The sequence below is a fragment of the Argentina anserina genome, chromosome 4 (assembly GCF_933775445.1).
Source record: "Argentina anserina chromosome 4, drPotAnse1.1, whole genome shotgun sequence".
In the NCBI taxonomy this organism is placed as follows: Eukaryota; Viridiplantae; Streptophyta; class Magnoliopsida; order Rosales; family Rosaceae; genus Argentina; species Argentina anserina.
Window position 1 is genome coordinate 508,508 of NC_065875.1, and position 23,130 is coordinate 531,637.

At 40.1% G+C, this 23,130-nt stretch overlaps 2 protein-coding genes across 3 annotated transcripts; one reads left to right on the plus strand and one right to left on the minus strand.

The window, feature by feature from the left end:
* Positions 1-8,184: 8,184 nt before the first annotated feature.
* LOC126790742 (zinc finger BED domain-containing protein RICESLEEPER 2-like) lies at positions 8,185-12,220 on the minus strand. The gene is made up of 3 exons (XM_050517087.1): positions 11,971-12,220; positions 10,124-10,176; positions 8,185-9,774 (listed from the first exon to the last, which is right to left on the minus strand). The coding sequence occupies exons 1-3, from the start codon at positions 12,218-12,220 to the stop codon at positions 8,185-8,187; spliced, it is 1,893 nt and encodes a 630-aa protein (XP_050373044.1).
* Positions 12,221-12,484: 264 nt separating this feature from the next.
* On the plus strand, positions 12,485-17,304 carry LOC126790047 (disease resistance protein RUN1-like). 2 transcript variants are annotated; one of them, XM_050516176.1, is made up of 7 exons: positions 12,485-13,285; positions 13,375-14,467; positions 14,628-14,912; positions 15,222-16,349; positions 16,716-16,852; positions 16,958-17,052; positions 17,165-17,304. In XM_050516176.1, exons 1-4 carry the CDS (start codon positions 12,762-12,764, stop codon positions 16,260-16,262), a joined length of 2,943 nt encoding a protein of 980 aa, XP_050372133.1. In that variant the 5' UTR covers positions 12,485-12,761; the 3' UTR covers positions 16,263-16,349; positions 16,716-16,852; positions 16,958-17,052; positions 17,165-17,304. The 2 variants fall into 2 exon arrangements, with proteins under 2 accessions (XP_050372133.1, XP_050372132.1); XM_050516175.1 differs by having other exon boundaries at positions 15,222-16,852.
* The last annotated feature ends 5,826 nt before the right edge of the window (positions 17,305-23,130 follow it).

The window sequence follows — 23,130 nt, forward strand, 5'->3', positions numbered from 1 at the left end:
TTGGCGGCAGGAGGAGGCACGGCGTGCTAGAGGTGGTGGTAGAGGGTCTCGTGATTCCCAAGGGGACGGCGGTGAGGTGCAGCTGCCGTCGGTGAGGAGAGGGAGGGTGCGAGAGAGAGAGAGAGAGAGAGAGAGAGAGAGAGAGAGAGTTCGGGTCGAGAGAGGGGAGGGAGATGGGAGAGAGCTCGGGGTAGAGGGAGAGAGAACTGAGGGAGGCGGGGTGAGGGAGAAATGAAAGGGTTTCCAATTATGGGAACCCTAACTGATAATATTTCCTTTTATACCCTCTCCCAAAATCGGAAACTAACTTCCGTCGTTAATAACTTTTACGTACGTCGTCCGATTAGGACGCGTCACATATCCACGAACTCGTATCGACGAGCTCTACAACTTTCGTGAAGGAAGTTTTCGCGACCGAGCGACGATATAAAAGTCGATAAATTCGTTCGGAAACGTAACGTTTTCTTATTAAACGTTCTCGGAATGTTTCCGTTTCCGTTTCGTAACGTTTGCAAACAATCAAAGTCTTTTTAATTGAATTTCGTAACTTTATAGAATTCAATTCAATTCAAATATCGTTTCAAAATCTAGGGTTATTACATATATCGTGTCCTAGTATCACTGCATTCTTAAGGGATCACAAGGACTCATTCATTGTTTCCGTAGCATAGTTCTAGATAGGAGACAGGAAAGTTTAATCACATAATCAAAGACAGAGTATTTCATACAGAAGGTTTGGACCATATCTAGAAATAGAGCAAAAGGAGAGAAGGTACAGAGAGCCATTTTGTTCCCTTCTAATCGATTTAATCACATAGTTCAAAAGCCATTGCCCTTTCTGTTTCTTACATTCACAGAATCAGAGTATTAAAATCAATATCAAAGCCTTGTGTATTGTAGCCACTATTTACTCAAAAATTAAAAGTAAACATTTCAGACTGCCAATGCATACATGAAATTACTAACGACATTCTGAAACATGTGGGATAAATTTTGAATACACACTGTTATTGTAATAACCCTACTTTTCAAAATAATATTTGGTTTGATTTGAATTCTATAAAGTTGTGAAAATCAATTAAAATGAATTTGATTACTTACGAATTTACGAAATGGAAACGGAAACGTTCTCGGAACGTTTAATTTGAAAAACGTAACGTTACCGCAACGTATATATCGACTTTTATTCCGTCGCTCGGTTGCGACAACTTCCTTCACGAAAGTTGTAGAGATCGTCGATACGAGTGCGTGGACGCATCACGCGTTCGAATCGGACGTCGTACGTAAAAATTATTAACGACGGAAGTTAGTTTCCGATTTGGAAAGGGGTATAAAAAGGAATTAATCAGAATAGGGTTTCCATTTTCAGAAACCCTATTCTCTCTCCCTCATCCCGCGCCTCCCTCCTTCCTCTCTCACCCTCGCGACTCTCTCTCCCCGACCCTCTCCTTCCACGCCGGCGATCTCGCCGATCCGTGGTCCGTGTCACACACCGCTCCTCGCAAAAGCTTTGCACGGTTCTCCTCGCCAAGCCCCGAGAAGATCGCGTCCTCTCTCGTTGCCGTTCGCCGCACCGACGCTCCACTGTCCACCTGAAACTCGACGCCACCAGTTCCACCCCCGGCGATACACGTCCTCGGAGGATAACTCGCCTTCGCCTCACCTTGCCTCCGAAGCCATCGACGACAGAAGTGGAACTCGACTCACCGATCCTCCACGCGATTTGATTTCAGCCGAACTCGCAGGTGTCACCGGTGGTCCTCACGACGGTTCTGCGTCCTCTTGAGGTAAGGGATGATTGATTGGTGTGGATGTGATGTTGTTTTTGAATTTTGGATTGAATTGTGGAAGAATCGGAGGAGGATGGAGGAGAGGTTACCGCCGCCTAGAAGTGGCGCGTGGGGGTGCGTGGGTTAGTTTAGGAGGGTTCTGAGATAGTAAGAAGGAAGAGGAAGAGGAGGAGAAGAGATTGGACTTGGTGGTGGCGTGATACGCGCCGTGTTCGGTGTCGGCGCGTGTGCCCCACGCGCTGTCACAGTGAGTGGCGCGTGAGTGCCACGCGCGGCCTGCCAGAGGTGGCGCGTGCACCCCACGCGCCGCCACGAGCGGCGGCGTGAACAGTGTTTCCGAGAAGGGTAATTTTGTAATTATTGTTACATACGGTAAATGTAAATTTTATTTACGTACTTTAAATATAAATGTAAATTACTTTTAGTAAAGGTAAAAAGTAATTTTGGAAGGGTAATTCGGTAATTTTTATTTACTGAGACAGTACGTGCATTTGAATAGTATTTATACATACAGAAATACGTAAATAGTATGTACTCGTACAGAGATACGTATTGGATGTGTATTTGTACATTAATACATAAACAGTAAATACGTAAAACTGGAAATTGCTGAACAGTAACCGATTATTACTGTTTCGGCATTTAAAGGTTTACGAAACGACTCTAAATTCTTTTCTTATCTTTTCAAGGTGATCGATAAATCAAGGAAATGAATTATCTTCGGAAATTGTGGAATTATGCTCGAGTCGATAAGGTGAGTAAAATCTCACATATTTACAAATCTACCCTCGCGGAGATTCAAGATTTTGCAAGAGTATTTAATATTGAATTACGACATGTATACAATATAGTGGATTACATATATACTGTATAAATGGTAATAAGTACATATATATATAGTTTATTATATTATATACTGTTATTATTTCATTAGAATTGGTCATTTCGATGACGAAAAATTGTGTATCGAGCATGTGATTTGAATTGTACAATATGATGTGTGATTATTGTACGTGATTTTAACATGAAGATTGTTAGAATGATGACTTGTCTTCGGACTTGATTTTTGGTACAATATGATGTGAGATTATTGGACGTGTTTGACAAGTCGGAACCTAGCCTTTGGTCGGGCGAAAATTACGATACAGTTAGAGCTCTAGTCTGTCTGCCGTAGTACTGCATGTGAGGTAACGAGTGGTTATCGACTCATGAGTACTCAGATTGTTTTGGATGTTGGGTAGCGGGTGGTTACCCAATATCGGCGGTGTACTACGTGAGGGTAACAGATGTGTACCAGCGTTCCTTAGTACCCGTATTATAACTGTTTTTAGTGACCAGAAGGGTCGCATGATTTCTCATGGGCACTTCCAGTCCTTAGATTTTTAGGACAACCATATGGGTCGTCCATTTACTCATGAGAAAATGTTATATTCGTTGATTTTGATTTTTCGTATATTGTGATATGCGAATTATATTTTTATTTTACTCATACGAGCTATCAGCTTACCGGGTTTGTGTTTACAATCCCGGTGCACCAATTCGATGGTGTAGGGGATACTACTGCAGGTGTCGATTAGTGGAAATCGAAGGACAACTCCAGAGAATCGAAGTTGTTCATTATCTTGATTGTGGTGAGGTTTTATTCCGGATTGTGTGTGAGAACTTGTGAGGATTTATTTGTGAGTTGTGTGAGATTGTGAGGACTATTACAATTCCATTTTATGTAATGTTGATTTACAAATTGGTTTGTAATAATTGGTTGACCGAGTTTTATTGTGGACTCAGTAATGATCCGCTGTGTATTTTAAACGATTTCGATTCGTTGAGATTGTTTTGATGTTTAACGACTTTGAAATTTTGAGTTTTCAGGCTTGGAATTTTAGGGTCGTTACAGTTATTCCAATACAACCTTCCACATAGTATAACACCAGCACCATGGAGATAGAAAAAGACATGCATGTGAAAAAGCATACAAATTCAATGATATTAGTCACCTTGGAACATAGTAATAACATGAAAGAAAAAGGAAATGAACCAGAAAACGAATGATAATAATGCATGATATGATTCATATCTGACGCTGGCTGATTACTACCAATATTCAACTAGATCAATGGAATCAACCGAGGAAACATTGACCAATTTTGATACCACACTACAATCATTCTTATAAAACCATCAAATCTGTAATATTTTAGAACAGGGAAGAAACAAAACCTGAAAATAGCAGCTGACCTTTGAAAGAACATGTCACATATTGTTGCCGGAATTATGACCACAGTGGAGACGGATTGCTAAAACTACCAAAATTGGGAAGCCATTCATTAGTGGGAAAGATTAGAGTCACAAGATTTTCACAATCATTTAGATACAACTCTCTAAGCTCAGTCAGATTCTTTATTGAGGAATGGAATTCTCTGATGCCAGAGCGTGATATGTTCAACCGCCTTAAGGAATCCATCTTCCCTATAACTTTGGGGAATTTCCTAAGCCTATGGCAATCACTAAGATCCATAGAAATGAGAGATTTCAAGCTGATTCCGGTCGGTAACTTGACAAGATTAGAGCAGCCTCCAAGAATTAAGGTCACAAGCTTATCTAACGATCCAATAGACTGATGAACCTCAATCAAACTTACACAGCCATCCAAATTCAGTTCTTCAAAGCTGGGGATTCCGGTGAAATTTGGGAGTTCTCTTAAAGATTTACAATGTATTAAATACATACATGTTAGAATGGGAAAATTCTGTGCAGCAAGGGAAACAAATACATCAACCAATCTGAAGCATTGGTAGGTTCACTAATTCGCAACATTATTATTTATACATGAATAAATAAAAATTAGAAACAACTTCCTTAGAAATGAAGCAGATTATTGCATATTAAAGTACCTTTCTTCCCTCCCATAGTCATGTGATGTGAAGGCTCTCAGGAAGTTTGAGTGCAACAAGTTCTCTTGGATTTCAATTTGAAGGAAATGATTGTATTGGACATCCATACCATTCAAGTCACCTCAACTTGTTGGATGGATAATTTATGTTTCCAGAATACCCTACAGGGTGGTTACTAACCAAGTAATTGAGATGTTTCATCTTAGAAAGGCTGTTAGTATTCAAACATATCCTTCTTAATTATTTCCTCCCCCTCTACTTGGATGCCTTTTACTTCCTTTGTGCCCTGTCAAAAGCCAAATGAAGGAAATCGATCAATTATGAACAAATGAAACAAGTTGAAAGCACAAGTTAGTTAATATGTGTTTCAAAATCTCTAGATAAAAAAAAGCTTACATTATTTTCTGTCAAAAAATGGTTTACATCATTGCCGTTCCACAATCTGCTTCTTTTGCCGGGCTCACCTTGTTGACGCACTATTGCTTTACCCATTTCTTCTACCAAGTCATGCATCCAAATCTTACATTCATTCATTGCTATTAAGGCCTTTTCCTTGAGTTTTTCAATACCAAAAACTGGGTTGCGGTTGCCTTTGCAAGCAACCAATATTGGTATCACATGATTTACATGCTTCCCTTTAAAGAAGCATGCGATGTCAAGAAAAAGTTCTTTCACATAATCTTCTTCCAAAGCACCAAAACTTATTCTGAGAATGTCTTGAATTTTCTTGTGAGGAACTTTTTCTAACTGTCCAATGCATCAATCCGCTGCTCTTTGCATGCTTCTAGCACATTGATGACTGCCTACAACAATCAAAGCTAATGGGAGACCCTGGGCATAGCATACTGCAAGATTTGCAAGTTCCGCGAAATCGTTTGGAGGTTTTCTACACTTGAATGCATTCCAACTAAACAACTCTGAAGCTTCAGCATTATTTTACATCTTGACCTCGTATATCAATTGAACTTGATGACAGTGTAACAAATGTGTATCTCTTGTAGTTATGATAATTCTGCTACCAGGTCCAGAGCAATCAGATGATAGAGCTAAGTTTTCTAATTGACTCGAATCACTCACATCATCAAGGATTAAGATAACTTTCTTATCTTGCATCCTTTTCTTTATTAAATTGATTCCTTCATCAAGATTATGCACTTTCAAAGATGAGTTTGTTGAATATGGAGACTCGAATTTTGATCTAACATCTGCCAGAAAACAGCTCCCTTCGAACTCACGGCGAATTCAGTTGAACACAGCTCTAGCAATTCTGGATTTTCCTATCCCACCAGCACCCCATATACCTGCCATGCAAACATTATTTTTCTCCATATCTAAAAGTTTCTGGAAACTGGATACTTACCTACTACCAAATTATAGGAATAGACTAGAACTTGGGAATACACCTCCTCAGCAATCTTGCTAATAAACTGAAACTCATACCTATAAATCCATAAACATATACACCAATTCATGAACTCTTGATTATGAGTTGAGAATTGAATAAAACAATGATAATGAACTGTCAGCCAGCTAGTGGGATTTTTAGAAACTTACTCGCCGTCCAAAAAAGGACATCCAGACAAAATTGCTGCTTCTGAAAGAGCTTGCCTCCATTTGATGATGCTATATTTGTATCTGCATTCCTCAAGTTTAGCAAATGCCTCACCAAAACTACCTCTTTGATTTTGTACTTCCGAGGGATCAACCTTGTAGAAAACCGGTCTGACCATTTGCTTCTTTGATGCTCTACATTCAAGGATCTTGACCTGTTCATCCAAACACCACCTTGACGATGCATAATTCTCAGAGAAGATGACGATAGAAACCCTGGATTCTTCAATTGCTTTGACAAGCTCCGATGATATTTCTTCTCCTCTTGGAAGCTTAGCATCTATGAAGGTGCTAATTCCCTTGTGACGCAAGGCGTTGTACAAGTGATCAGTAAAATTGCAGCGAGTACCCTCCTCTGAAACTCAAAAAGACATCATAGGTGTATGATTTGGAGGAAGAAGCTGCTTCAACGGCCATAGAGGTCAAATTGTTTGTTTCTGTAAGCTTACTTAACAACCGTTTGTTGACTAAACAAACTCGGACAAAGTAGTCCTGCTCTCAGCAACCTCAGAGAATAGTTAGTGCTTGAGGTGGTCGACAATACTTGGTGTTTCTTTAACTTTTTCCTTTTTGATATAAGCACATATCAACACGTGAATTTACCATACTCTCACTCAAAGCAACATCCTTCAACTCTGCGCTAGTAGCCATAACACAACACCATAATCACCAAATTGAATTTGATCTCAGAATAACAAAGAAACAACCTCCTTTGGCGCGTTCTAGACCTGGCAATTGGGCGGGCTCGGGCTCGTTCGTGTTTTTGGCGGGCCGTGCTCTTAACGGACCGGCACGCTAAAAACCCGTTTATGTCAACGGGTTAAGCGGGTTAAGCACGATGGGTTTCCGTGCTACCCGTTGGAACCCGTCAACCCGCGAATTTTTTTTTCTTCAGAAATTCGACATAATTTGATTTTTTTTATTTTTTTAAATTCTTTCTATAATTCTAACAATTCTTTGAGAATAATTTTTTATTTATTTATGATTTTTTTTATTTTGGAGTCCTCAATTTTTTAAAGATTCATCCCTAATGGTCTCATAGAAATAATCAAAATAACATTATAATTGTGTTACTTGTTCGAATTCAAGTACATATTTTTACGTGCAACATCAAACTAATTGAAAATATGTAAGATATATTGCAATTAACCTTGTTCGAATTTAAGTGCCTATTTATAAGTGCAACAACAAACTAATTGAGAATTGCAATTAACCTTGTTCAAATTCAAGTGCCTATTTATAAGTGCAACAACAAACTAATTGAGAACATGAAAAATAAACTGCAAACTAATATGTCTTATCCCCATATTTCACATCAATGCCATGTTTTCTCTCAAGTGAAGCTCTCTTCTTCCTCTATTCGATCATGCATTCTCAAACCCAATATGTCTTCGGAAAAATCGTCCACCTCAACCATCTTCTTTTCTGAAATATTATAAATAATAATTATAAATATAACATAAAAGTCAAACTAGTGAAATCAAACTAAATTATTTTCTATTTACCTTTCTTCTTCCCGAAAATCCAATCCCGAGTACATAACAAAGCTTGTACTGTCTCAGGCAACAAAGAGCTCTGATACTCATCTAGAACTCGACCACCAATGCTAAAAGCCGACTCAGATGCAACAGTGGAGACAGGAATAGTCAACACATCACGAGCCATCTGAGACAGGATTGGGTATCGGTGTCGCTCCATCTTCCACCAAGCAAGTACATCAAAGTCTACCAAATTATCGAGTCTTACTTCATCCAAATACTTGTTCAGTTCAGTCTTCAAACTCGAATTCTGACCGCTCTTGTAACGGGCATCAAATTCCTGCAATAGAGTAATTTGACGTTTAATATTCTAAGAAAATCATACTAACCAAGAATAGTCTCAAAATAATTAAATTAATTAGTTACCTGAAGTATACAAGGCTTCCCTTGTATTTGAGACGAGCTCTCATGAATATGGTAACTAGAACTTTGGTGAGTGGAGGTTTCTTTGTAGGCACCAAACAAAGAAGATAGAGTGTCAGTAAAAACCTTCAATTGTGAAGATTCTCGACCATAGAGCTTTTCATAAGCCCATTCAACAAACTCCATCTTAAACCGAGGATCCATCACCACTGCAATCCCCAAAATCAGGCTATAATCTGACCAATATTTCTTAAACTTCAAATCCATCTCTTTTCCCATCCGGCTTAGAAAAGAATCTTCACTGGCAATGGCTTCTTGTATACTGTGCTGAACAACTAACACCTTCGGGAAAAATAAGTTTGATGTAGGGTACTTTGTTCCAGAAAACAACACTGTTACTTCATAAAATTCCCCTAGAAACTTATTTATCTTCTCAATCTTGTCCCACTCCTCATCTGAAGGACACCACTTGAAAGAATTGTCACTTACTGCCAAGTTCATCAATGCACTACGATAGTAGAGAGCACCATCAAGCATCAAATAGGTTGAATTCCACCTTGTTGGCATATCTTGTCTCAATCCCCTTCTGCTTCCTCCCAAACCAACTTGTGAAACACATTGTAGAAACCTTTGTTTTCTAACTTCTGAACCCTTTATATACTTGATGTCTTCTCGTATCTTTGTGACAGATGGGTGAATCTCTTTCAGTCCATCTTGAACTATCAAATTCAAGATGTGTGCACAACATCTGACATGAAAAAATTTGCCATCTACTAAAAGCAAGCCTATGAAATTCAACCTCATCTTTAGCTTCTCAACAAAAGAGTCATTGGCTGTTGCATTATCTAAGGTAATTGAAAACAACTTCTCTTCAATTCCCCACTCTCCAATCAAGGTAAATACCTTATCAGCTAATGCAACACCATTGTGAGGAGGAGGCATATGACAAAAATTAATAATTCTTTTTTCTAATCTCCATTCTGAATTCACAAAGTGTGCAGTAATAGTTAAATACCCATCAGTAACTACAGAGGTCCACAAATCAGCAGTCAAACTAATTCTTCCTTTAGCTGAACTCAACAAATTCTTAAGCTTCACTTTTTCACTATCATACGTCTTCAAGACATGAGCCTTAACAGTGTTTCTACTAGGGAGTGTAAGTTGAGGAGATATATATTGAAACACATCTCTAATGCCCTCATACTCAACAAAACTGAATGGCAAATCATGTCTAACAATTGCCTCAATCACCAACTCTCTGAATCTATCAATACTAAACGAATCAGAACGTGTGGAAGACTGTGGTGAGACAACATCACTAATACTACATTTATTATGGTGACGCAACATGCTACCCGTACCTGTTCCTGAGTCACATTTGAGTATAGTTCCGCACTTTTTGCATTTGGCACGTCTCCCTTGATCGGGACCCTCATCAAAATCCTCAAACGTTGTCCAAACCACAGATGTCCTTGCCCTCTTCTTCCTAGCTGCCATACCTCGCACTTCATTACTGCTTGGTAAACTAACTCCTACTTCTTCATTCATGGACAGATTCTGAGACTCATCATTCACACTCATCTACAAATCCAAAGTATAGACAGTTGTAAGAGTAAAATATAAAACATAGGACTGAAGCATAGCAAATAAATTTGATTCAACTATCATTATATTCAAAAGCATTGCTAACAAATCAGTTTGAAACAAATATCATTATATTCAAAAGCATAGCAAATTGGAACATAATGCAAATTGTAACTCTAATTATGTAATATGATATTTAAGCAGTGAGGGTAAAATAGAAGCGATTATGAAACATGGGGTACACGTACAATCAATGATCATCACAGCCCTCCTATACATGTGTACTGCATATATAAAAAAGATTGCTCTAACTATGGTACACGTACAATCAAAGGAACATCTTTACCTTAGAAATTTTGCGGTCATCAAACAAGCTATTGAACTGAATGCGATAATTCTCTATACGCAAGGCAACTAATCCAGCAGTGTCATCAAAAGAAATGTTACTGCATATGCCTTCATGGCTTCATGTACTTCTGGAGAAGAAAAAAGGAGCTGAAAATTCAGGAATTAGCGGCCAATAGTTTATAAAAATTCATCAAGCATATTAACCCTAGTACGCTACCAATATTTAATGCTAAGTTGATATTTTTAATGCTATGTATTGGTATTCACTATTAATACTGCTCAAGCTTGCACTCTAAGTTCAAAATTTTAGAGATGAGAACTTGCACAAAATTTATGCATTTGGTGCAGAATCTCTAAAGTTTCTTTCACTTCTATCCGACTTGAAAAAAAACAAATCAAAAAGGAAGTAGAACAAGTAAAAGATACAAGTAGCAAATTTCACAAACTAATCCATGAACTTGCAAGAACACAAAACCAGAAAAGCATAAAGAGAATAAAATGAAGGACCCCAAGCAGATTTCACACCTGGCTGAAGAGGTTGTCTCCTATGAGAATCAGGATCAATAATACCACGACAGTAATTAACGAGTCATCTACAAGTTCTTCACAAACCTTATTTGGATGGAGACTAAAGCAATAGACACGACTGGAATGAGTTCAAGATGGATGGATGGATGGATGCAAAGACTTTACTATCATAACTATCCTCTGATTAAATCTACCAGAAAGCACAGTTTATGAGGAAATATGTTGCCTATAGAAATAAAGCAGCACAAAGTGTCACACACCAGAACAGCGCAACCAGACAATGTCATCTCCCAGTTGTACAATCTTGGCTAAAGATCTTAGTACAAGGGCTACAATGCCAGAGATTAAGTGGTCAGGCAACGACTAAGTAGAACTTATACTTCACTGTACTACAATGTCATAAATATTCTACATCAACTCTTATCAGTTAGTTAACATTGCCATTGTGTACTTTAACATACATCTGTGCGACATATATTAAAGATTTAAAGTACAGAAAATACAATTATGAGTTTATGACATTTAAAACAGTAGTATGAGTGTCTTACTTAACTAGCTTATCTTAGTAACTATGCAAAATCCCATAAATTTGATGGGTTAACTAACATAGAGATTTATTGAACAAAGCCAGATCTGAACTTGAATTTGACTGCTTTTCAAGTGCTCCAGAAATGTAAACAGATAAAGAGAATAAAATGAAGAACCCAAAAGAGTTGAAACACCGTGCACCAAGAAATAGAAATTTCATAAGCAAATTGTTGAATTAACAGGTACCCATTTTCGCAAACACTAATCTCTTTCACAAACCCATTTAAGGTCAAACATTGTGCACCCAAGAAACGAACTATCAAAGACAAACAATGATGGAACTGATATTGATTTTGAAGAGTATGAGATGGAGATTTCTGATATCAAAAAGGATATTACAAATGCTAAATCACAAAGGAGATGATGAATCCGTATCTAAATCTTTTAATTTGGGAGACTGATCAAACATACCTCTTTGGCCTCAGTGATTTGGGGATTGGAACTTGGCCTCAGTGTTTTGGGGAAGACGAATAAAAAGAAAAAGAAATCGAAGACAAGAGAAATAAGACGAAGAGGGAGAATTAACGGGTTAACGGGTCTACCGTACTTAAACACGGCACGACCCATTAATTGACGGGTTTATATTGTGCGGGTTTTGTCAGACCCGTTTATTAAATGTGCGGGTTCGGGCGGGTTCCTGTCGGGCGTGTTCCGTGCGGGTCGCGGGTTCAAGTGCCCAATTGCCAGGCCTAGCGCGTTCTTCCTACCCGGCATAACCACAAATCAAACTAGTCCACGACACAGTGTTTCTCTCAAGCATTTCATCAAACACGTTCGAAGCATAACCTAAGTCCCCACATTCAGCATAGAACTGTATCACAGAATTTCTAATAAACACCGATTCCTCCAGAGCCATCCTCGCAAGCGAACAATGGAGCTGAATTCCTTCAGGGAAAGCCACAATCTTTGGCCATGCGCTCAATCCAATACCCCTCTGTTTCTTCTTCTTTAAGGAACAAGTCGAAAGCTTCTCGGGCATAGTCTGAGCTGCGCTTGGCTATGGATTTGGGGAGGTTGTTTCTTTGTTATTCTGAGATCAAATCCAGTTTGGTGATTATGGTGTGTGTTATGGCTACTTGCGCAGAGTTGAAGGATGTTGCTTTGAGTGAGAGAGTATGGTAAATTCACTTGCTGGTACAGTATGTATATGACGTGGTCATATCAAAAAGTAAAAAGGAAATAAAGCACTAGCTATTATCCAGCACTAACTATTGTCTGAGGAATCATGGCATCTGGGGTTTGATGAAATGCTGACGAGAAACACTGTAGAGAATTATATGGTCATGGTGGACCTACTGATGCTGCAAAAGCAGCCTTTTTGAACTTGGCAAGTGAGAAGTTGCAACTTGCAATGAAAGGAAACCGATCATACATAGGGTTCTCATTTAGTCATTTTCAACCTCACTTTCCCATCCAGAGCTGGGATCTCAGTTTGTTTGAGCCAAACACTCGGATCTTTGATCCAAAAGTACTCAAGGAAGGCAGATCAGTAGGATCGAGGGAAGCAAAGGAAGCAGAATATGGCTTCTCTGGCCGCTGAAGCAGCAGCCAGTTCTTCATCTTCATCTCTCCCACCTTTATCTACTGATCAGCCAAATCATTACACCTACGAGGTCTTCCTGAGCTTTCGGGGTGAGGATACGCGCAGTAGTTTTACAGATCATTTGCACAGCGCTTTGTATGAGAGAGGAATCGAGACCTTCATTGATGATGAGCTCAAAAGAGGAGAAGAAATATCATCAGCCCTTGTCAAAGCAATTGAGGAGTCCAGAGTTTCAGTTGTCGTCTTCTCTCAAAACTATGCTTCGTCAAGGTGGTGCTTGGATGAACTGGTCAAGATACTTGAATGCAGAAAATCAAAAGGGCAAGAGGTTAGACCAGTTTTCTACAAGGTGGATCCCTCAGACGTACGACACCAGAGAGGTGCTTTCGGTGACGCATTTGCTACACTTGATCAATGCAAACACAAGGATAGCATTGAGAAATGGAAGGCAGCTCTTACGGAAGCAGCAGATTTGTCTGGATGGCCTTTCAAGGATGGCGAGTATGTCTTTAATCCCTTCATAACCTTGTTAAATATAAGTTTGAAGTATTTGATTTCAACATTTGGCACAAATGTCTTTAAATTCATAGGTACGAGGCTAAATTTATTAAGAAGATTGTTGGGGAGTTGTCTGCCCGAGTAGTAAACCCTTCATATGAGTTGCATGTTACTGAACATCCCATTGGATTAGAGTCTTGTAATCAAGAAGTCTACAAACTTTTACATGCTGAGGACAATATTGTTCGTATGGTTGGCATTTGGGGGCCTGGTGGAATAGGAAAGACCACAATTGCGAAACATGTGTTTAATTCAATTCGCCATGAGTTTGAAGCTTGTTGTTTCTTAGAAGATGTTAGATCAAGTGGTCTAACCCAATTGCAAGAGACACTTGTTTTTGAAATCTTAAATGACTCAACTTTGAAAGTGCAAAGTGTTGATAAAGGAGTAGGTATGATAAAGACAAGGATGAGGAATAAGAAGGTTCTCTTACTCCTTGATGACGTGAGTCATTCTAGCCAATTACAGAACCTAATTCCATCTCCTTATTGTTTTGGACCAGGCAGTAGAGTTCTCATAACAACAAGAGATAAACGGTGGTTAACTGCTCATCAAGTCGATGAAGTATACGAGGTCAAGATGTTAAAAGATCATCAAGCTTTGAACTTGTTTAGTTTGAATGCATTCAAAAGTAATGGACCTCCAGGCGAATATCTAAAACTTGCACAACGTGCGGTATGCTATGCCCAGGGCCTTCCATTAGCTTTGATTGTTTTAGGCTCTCATTTATTTCGTAGAAGCAGAGAGGAGTGGGAAGCTACATTAGATAGTAGCAGGGGAGAAGATCCCCACAGAGAGATAAGAGACGTGCTCAAGATAAGTTATGATGCTTTGGGGGCAGATTTAAAAGGATATTTTCTTGACATTGCTTGTTTCTTTAAGGGTTACCCTGTACACATTGTGAAACCAATACTAGAAGCTTGCTATGACCTCAAATCAGTGACTGGTATCGCACAACTCCAAGAAAAAGCCTTGATAAGAATTGATGGGCACAAGATTTGGATGCATGACTTGATTGAAGAAATGGGTAAAGATATAGTATATCAAGAGTCGCCTGGTGAGCCCGGGCAACGTAGCAGGGTCTGGAACGAAGATGATGTTAAGCACATTCTAGCATATAATACAGTAAGTACATTAATGGTATTTTTATTGGACCAAAAAAAATGTTGATGGCATTTTCTGTTTATATGCGGAATATATATATTTATGAAATTTTTTATGATCTACGAAATTTTATGATCTCCCCAATAAAATATAATTTTATCAAGAATTTCTTTTTATGTAGGGAACTGATAAAGTTATAGGCATCCAGAAGTCATCTATGGGACTTTTACATTCTGAAAGCTTATCTCAGATGAAGAATCTTAGATATATACAGTGGGTTTCTAATGTTGATAATTATGTGTTTGAAGATATGGATTATCAGCATTATCTATCCAACCAGTTGAGGTGGATTGATTGGCCAGCATATCCATTCAAATGTCTTCCATCTGACTTTCATGCAAACAAACTCGTAGAGCTCAATATTCCTCACAGCCGCATAATCACACGATTATGGGAGGGATGTAAGGTACTTTGATTTGATTATTCATTTATTTTCAATGAAAATAAAATAATAATTATCTATGTTGTAAACAAGGGCGGAGCCAGAATTTCATAATGAGTTGGGTTAGAAAAAAATTACGATTATTTATGAACTATATATAGAAATTTAGGATGAGCTAATATTTAAAATTTAAATTTTTACACTACAATTTATCTAGAAAGACAAATTTTTTAATAATTTGAGATGAGCCGTAGGCGGTATGTAACTACGTTGGTTGTAAATAAATTATTGCCTCCGGTGGGTTGATCTTTTCCTTTGTCTTTTGCCGTACAGAATTTCTCAAGCTTAACAGGTATGCATTTAAGTGGTTGTATATCCCTGACAGAACTCCCAGACTTCAGAGGAATCCCAAACCTGAAAGAGTTGGATCTACGTGACTGTAAGAGTTTAGTTAAGGTTCCTGAGTCGCTTGGATTGCTTGATAAGCTAGTTACCTTGACTGTTGACAGATGCTATAGTCTTATTATGTTTCCTAAAAAAATTAAGTTGAAATCTATAGAGACTATTTCTCTCCACCTTTGCCATCAATTAGAGGAATTTTCAGAAGTAGGGAAAGAGTTGGGTTCACTGAGGATGTTGGATCTATCAGGAAGTGGCATTAGAGAATTGGATGAGTCAATTGGAAATCTCATTGGGCTTGAAAACTTAAATCTTGGGAGTTGCAAAAATCTTAGGAGTCTACCGTGCAGCATATATGGGTTGCAAAATTTGGAGGAGCTTGATCTGTGTTACTGCTGGAATCTGGTTAGATTTCCAACAAATTCCAACATTGTGAATGGCAATGGTTGCTCACTATCACTTCCCAAGCTAAAAAGATTGAGTATCATCGTGTCCGGTTTGTCAGATTGTGATTTCCTGAAGACTCTTGATTGCTGGGAAACATTACAGTCGCTTGATCTGTCACATAACAAGTTTGTTAGTCTTCCTGGACTAACAAAATTTGTCAACTTGGTGTCACTTAAGTTGAACAATTGCTACAGAATCCGAGAACTTCCGGAGCTTCCACCTAATGTTAAAGTACAGGTAAGGGGGTGTGATTCACTGGATTTAGGGGGAGAGTCGCCGATAATTGAATCTGATTGGGACGCAAGGACAATATTGGAACAGTTCGGTGGCCCTGAGCCAGTATTGCATTTTCTGTATTCCAAACCTCCGAAACGACAACTCGCTGCTGGGAGGGAAGCACCGTCGCCGTCCACTAAAGATGACTGTGAACCACTGGACATAGAGGTGGCGTCACCATCAGAAGGAAAAAGGTCCCATAAGATTGTCGAAGAAGAAGTGTCAGTACCAGAAAAAAGGCCAAGAAACTGACCACCCTCCCTCTCTAGTTTCAATGTCTGTCTTCAATATTTATGTTATTATAAATCTGGATGCTGATATTCTGCCATTTTTGAACCAGTAGGTCTTGCTTCCTTGCATTACAAACACATGCATATTTATTGATATACTCTTATGATCTATGACAGTCTTAAAATTAATTTCATTAGCGGAATTTTTACTGTTGTTGGGTTTTGGTTATGGTTATGTTTGAGATTTTGTTTGGGACTGGGTTGTCAGTACTAAGAGCATGTGTTAAGTACCTGATTTAGTAGCAGAAGCATCCAGCTGTTCAAAATTTCATAGGACAGTTGGTCGATCTTTTCCATCCAATTTGAACTTTATTTGGAAACAAAGTCCTCTTCTTACTCTAGTTACACTCTTTGATTGAAAGATTTTATGTTTCGTTGAGGTTTTCTGAGAGATCAATTTGGAATTTGAGTGTAGGGCTTTCAAATGAACCTTGGCACTGCTACAATTCTAGATGCTGAGGCTCTTTTTATCAGTTTACGGTATCAAACTCGTCTTTAAGCATTATCATGTCAAAGTGAAAATAAGGTTCTAGAATAGTAGCGGTTATTAAGGTATGTTTAACTATATCAAATTTTCATCTGCATGTTACAGTTTCGGATCTTTTAAATATGACCAATAATCTGTCAAACTCATATACAACCATTTTTTGGTGTCAGAATGGCCTGTCTTTGGCCAACTATCTTGCTTCGTGGTGCTGCGGCAGGTGTGCTGAACTTTGGTTCACATTGTTTCTAAGGATTGAATTGATGCTGTGAGTAGTTACTCATTCTTCAAGTTCAGCAGTAAAAAGATAATCCTGTATTATGAAAAGACTTGGATCTTAATATACAGTCCCTTTAACTCATGGCAATTTTGATTTATAGGTGCTCTTCAAACAGTCTGACTTCCTGTATTCCAGTGCAATGGTCTTGTATGGTGGTTGATGAGTAATTTTTTTCAGTCATAAGCAAGTGGCTTGAATTATTTAGAAGCTGCTGCAGGATTAAGCTCTCTCTAACAAGTATATGTATAATCCTCTTACAATAAAGTTGGTGCTATAAATACCCTCCGTTTCTCATTGTTTTCTAACTTAAAGGTTGTATAAAAACTATTCTGTATAAGCTTTGTATACAAGTTTCAATAAATTGTAATTCTACAATCCAAATCCTTTTAAATAAATTGGACAGGACACCAAACATTCTCAAAAAAAAAAAAAAAAAGAGAACACTAAAAAAATTGCTCCTTTTTGTAATTGGGATATATTAGCATTTATAACTTAGCCCTTTAACATTTTCATTAAACTAATGTTCCTTTGGAAAAGTTACTGTAACATCTACCTTGTTGCAACTAATGTAGGAAACTTTGTTGATGCAATATTATCTTAACAAAAAGGTTTAGGCCTGCTTCCATATCTCCAAGACAGCATGACGTTTTGGAAGCTGACATTCTGTCGGGCACCATTGCCTTTATGGCTGGTATTGGAGATTTACCAGGAGTACCTTTCTATGCACAAATTTTTTTTTTCTTGAACAAAAACTGAGTGCAGAAGTAAGAGTAGGATAACCGAAGTAAGAACAGAGCTGCACACACAGGCATTGTTCTTGAAGTCTTTGTATATGTAACTAACATGTCTTTGTATAATTTGGCACAGGTATCAGGAGATCATTGCCGGCCAGTTTTCTTTTGAATGACCTGAACATGAATTTATCGAATAAAAGATGCAGAGATGAGAGATGTTACTAAAGCACTGAAGCACTGAACAAATATGCCTATTTTGTAATAAGGTTCTCTTTTTTTGGGTCAATTAATAAGGTTCTCTTGAAATGAGCTTCTTAACTTGATTGCAGCCTCTCATATTCTGAAGTGCAGGTCACGTTAAAGACTTGACCTTTCGTAGAGTCACTTAAAAGGTTAATAATGTCATTTTTATGCTGATGCTGGAACTCATAAAACAGAGGCAACAGAGAAGCAAGCGTTGCAGTTAAGTTAGTTGCAACCCCAAATAGGGCAACAGATCCATCAACCAAGTTTCACAGCGCGAGCGTCACAAAATTAACACTGTAAAATGACATCGTTACTGTTTGGGCCTAAAATAATACTCCGGTATTATCTAGACTGGACCGGTTATTTGGGGAAAATCTATCAAAGAGCAAGATTACGTTCCTTATTGGAATAGATTTCGGGGACTAATGCTGCATAGAATCTGAGTTGAATAAGGAAGGTGAATCCAAATCAACTAAGAGGTTCTCGAGACTTGATCCGCAAGAAAGAACAATTTGTGTTCTCTATATAAAGGGGTCGAATGTGCAGAATAACACACACAACGTCAAACAAACTATCGCGCAACCGCAGAATCAAGTCTCCTCACGGAGCAAAAGTCCGATTAGTTTCGGCAACCAAGTCTCCCCACGGAGCAAAAGTCCGATTAGCTTCGGCAACCAAGTCTCCCATCGGAGCGGAGCTACCCAGATGTACGCCTCACGCTGCATGTAGCAAACAAGTCCGATTAACCTCGGCAACTAGAGTCAAGTCCATCGAGTCGCTAGCCTAGCTTCTAGCAAACACAAAAGTCTGCACTAGTCAGGAATTCCCTACATCGAGAGAGTCCCGCTATCAACGACACATTATAAGCTCTGCTTTTCCCCAAGATCGGCCATCTACTTGAGGTGGAGTGAAAGGTACCTAGCAACTCCGGTTGTGTATAGTTCATTCGAACTTCAACGGTTTATCAGTAACTGCGGAGCAATCGTTTGAGAAGAAGACAGTACGTGAGTGCAATTATCGTCAACAAAGTAAGAGTTGTACCTAACTCAAAGGTAATGACACGCCAAGCAACAACAGAGAACAAAGGTTAGAACCACGTAGGGTTCAAAACCGGGGCTTGCTGATTGTTCCCTGAGGAGATCTTTTTCCCAGCTCGAACATTTGGCACGCCCAGTGGGACCGTGTCAAGATAGCAAGCCTGAATCCTTACTCGCGAGGATATCCCTCTTGCTCGAAACCAGAGCATTCGCAGTGTGTTCCTCATAACACAGCGGCTTGCAGAGGTTTAACAGCGGTTGAGGCATTACTGAAGTTTGGAGTGATGGCGACACCGGAAGACATGCAACTAACTTTCAAAGAGTTGACGACGGTAGTCAAGTCACTGGAGGAGTCCTTCGGCGAGCGAATGACTGCGGTCGAGAGAACGTTGGATAATGTGTCGCAACTACAGTCGACACAAGGTCAGCATCTGGCTGAGACCAACGTTAGACTGAAGAAGTTGGTTCTGGGTGCTAACGAGCACGCGAACAATGCTCGCTTAGAGTTTGAAGGCCATGACGTGCGGTTCAAGCAAATCGAAGAGGCGTTGGGAATCCAACGGACTGTCGTTGGGCTTTACGAGAAACAGAACCATGACAAGCCTAAGGCCACCAAAAAGGCTAGGTCCAACAAGAAAAATAGTGCCGGTAACGACGACGGCGGTGAAGAGGACGAGGCCAGAGGTGATGAGGCTGACAAATCAGATGTAGAGCCTATCAAACTCGCAAGGAAGAAGAAGACGAAGGCCAAAAAGGGAAAGTTGACGTTTGGAAGTTCAAGACGGTCGAACACACCCGAGGTTGAGGAAATTCAAAGGGCATTGGCACTTCTTCAACCAGGCGGAAGACACAAGCATCAACACCAGTTCTGTCGCGAATGGCGAGAGGAGCATCGAGAAGAACCTGAGGACGAAGTAGAAGAGGGTCAGATCCTTACCAAAGAAGAGGTTCAAAAGATGATCCAAGAGAGTGTGAGGACCATTCATGGTCATGCTGCCGCAAACATATCCTATACAAGTCCATTCCCGGAATGGGTGACTGCATGTCCTTGGCCCTCGGGTTATCGACCAATCAAGTTTCAGACTTTCTCGAGAGAGGGTTTCGAGAATGCAGCTGAGCACATCTCGCGTTTCCACAGTGATTGCGGGCCATATGCATCTGATCCAGTCTTCAAGATGAGGGCTTTCGGTTCATCTCTATTAGGACCGACACTGCCTTGGTTCTCCAAGTTAGCACCAAGGTCCATTTCAGATTGGTCCATGCTCGAGACAATGTTTAAAACGACTTTTGGAAGTGTTGAGCCTGAAGTGGATTTGTCATCTTTGACTTCCATGTATCAACAACCAATGGAGTCGGCAGTAGAGTTCCTGAAGAGGTTCAAGGTTTAGCAAGCAAAATGCAGAATACCGCTCGCGGAACAGGATGCCATTCGTATTGCTATAAAGGGTTTGAAAACCCGTCAGCGGGCCAAACATCATGATGCATACTTTTCTAGCATGGCAGACTTAATGAACAAGGTAGGAAGCTACCAAGTGTTCCTCAGGGAGATGGAGGACAGTGCCACAGTTCCAAAAGGTCCACATGTGTCCTACCACCCTGGAACTTTGAAACCACACTATGCAGTTCCATCTGGAACTAAAAGGGTTTCCACTTTCTATTCGCATGTAGATCTTTTCTACACACCATATCCATACGAAGAGCAATGGGTCAAGGAGGTAGATGATGAGGTAGTGGCAGTAGAGATATCCAGAAGACAAGCATTGAAGTCCAAGGCTTTGAAGATGTCTAGAGACCCTGTCAAGATCTCTACAGCAGCATTCACCAAACCTGAATACGAATCGTATACCTACAATGCCCACAAAGCTCCAGAAATTCTGGATGAATTGTTCGCGAGTGGAAGGGTGAAGCATGATACTGCAATGCCTACGACAGCGCAGATAGAAGGGAAAAAATACTGCAAGTTCCATAACTTGTTCAATCACCACACAGCCGATTGTGTTAAGCTCAAGGATCAGCTACAGACCTGGATTAACAAGAGCATGCTTGGGGTAGATACTAAAAGAGCTACAGCGTGGGTCGATATTGATCCCTTCCCTACAGTGTCAATGGTGGAGGTTACATCATTGACAACACCGTTGAAGACTCATCGCCCTTCCAAGTTTGCTGAGTACACTTATGATGCGTCAATGGCTCATGAGATCTTGGACAAGCTTATTACTGAGGGTGAAACCATTGTACCATGGACTAAGTTCCCGACTGTGGAAGAAGTTAAAGCTAAACGGTATTGTAAGTTTCATAACGTTTGGACTCATGATACTCGTATTTGTATACAGCTCAAGGACCAGGTACAACAATGGTTAGATGAGGGAGTGTTGTCTTTTGCTTCAGAGCCCGAGCCGGGTATGAGGACAACAGCAAAGGGAATGCATGTGGCGAAAGAGGTTGCAAGAGCCAAGCAATCTGATCAGGGTAAACAAAAAAGCGTTGTCCAGAACAAGGAACAGAATGTAGCAAAAGCAAGAACTTATGTCCTTTGCAATCGATGCAAGAAAGAGTGTTCCATAAACTGTGACAATGCTGGTAGACACGAGGAATCGCGAAGACATCGGAGGCCTCGCTCGCCGACAAATCTATCCGAGAGGGAGAACCCCAAGAAAGCTAGAATTCAGACAGACACTTATGCTCAAGTGTTGAAGAGGCCACACTCAGGGTCTTGGTGGGGTCGCGAACGTCCCTGGAGGGCAGCGAGTTGGGGCGAATGTGCCGGAAACTCAAGATTCGCGCGAGGCGCTGCAGCGGCCATACATACCGCCTGCACCGAGGTCATTAAAACCAGATGTCTGGTACGTTCAGGAGCATGAAAGAGCTATGGAGGCTACGAAAACTCAGAAGAGGAACGTACATAAGAGATTGGGAAGGGCCAAATGAATGTTAGAGGCGTATAACAGAGGAGAACTCTCTCGCGACCAGCTAAAACAGCCACCTTGGCTGTTGCAAGAGACAGTTGAAAAACTTAGTCTAAGGCCATACGTGCACATTCGTCGGAATAATAATCACAGGAAGGAGCCATACCCCAGGAAAAGCGTTCATGATCTAATTGAACGACCAATGAAAACTGCTCCTAAACGAAGAGTTTCAATCCATGATAGGTTGTCTTACGCATCTACTGATAGCAGGACAACAAGTAGACAACACATGCAGAGTGTTTCTATTCAGCAGAAACAACAGCAAGATAGTATTGCGCAACCTGCACAATATAAATGGGTTCCAAAGAGTTCCGCGAGTAGGCCAAGCCATCAGGAACCAGTTCCAGAAAAACTAAAGCCAATGTTTGAATGGAAGTTGAAGATTAAAGAACCAACACCAGTGGTTCGAATAGTAAAAGAACCAACACTTGTGGTTCCAGAGATAGGCGAGGCTGCGGTAGTGGTTACTCCTCCAAAGGCTCATCAGGAGCAATCGCTAACGGAGTATCTCAGAAGCAAGTTTCCCTCGCGAACACCAACTGAGTCAATTCTGGACGACAATATGGAAGAACCAGGTTGTAATGAGCAAGGGTTAGAACTTTCTGATCAAGAGGACGAGCTTGAGGAAGGTTATGATGAAGAAATAGCAGCTACTCCAGACTGCAACATGTTTAACCTTTGTCATGGAAATAACATCGAGGAAGGAATACCGGGGCCAAATACTGTTCTTAGTTGTAACATGGTGGCGTCTGTTGCCTCCATCTTGAGTCAGGTTGAAGGAAAGATCGATACATTCCAAGATTCCCGCTGCTTCCCAAATGGTTCGATCGATCAAGCGGCGACCTTCATACCATGTTTGCATGGCTGTGGAAACAATGGGCCATGCTCCAACGGGGGACCCGTGATGACTGTGCAATTGCCATCCATTGAAAGTGGCCGGGGTATTCCTAAAGGCAAGTGGAGGAATTCGCGAGCGGTGGTGATAGTCGTCATTGATGTGTTCTGGGATTACGGCAAGAGAGGGGCCCAAAAACACGGTGCTGTCGTCAATTAAGTAGAGATGATAGATGTCCAAGGGTATTC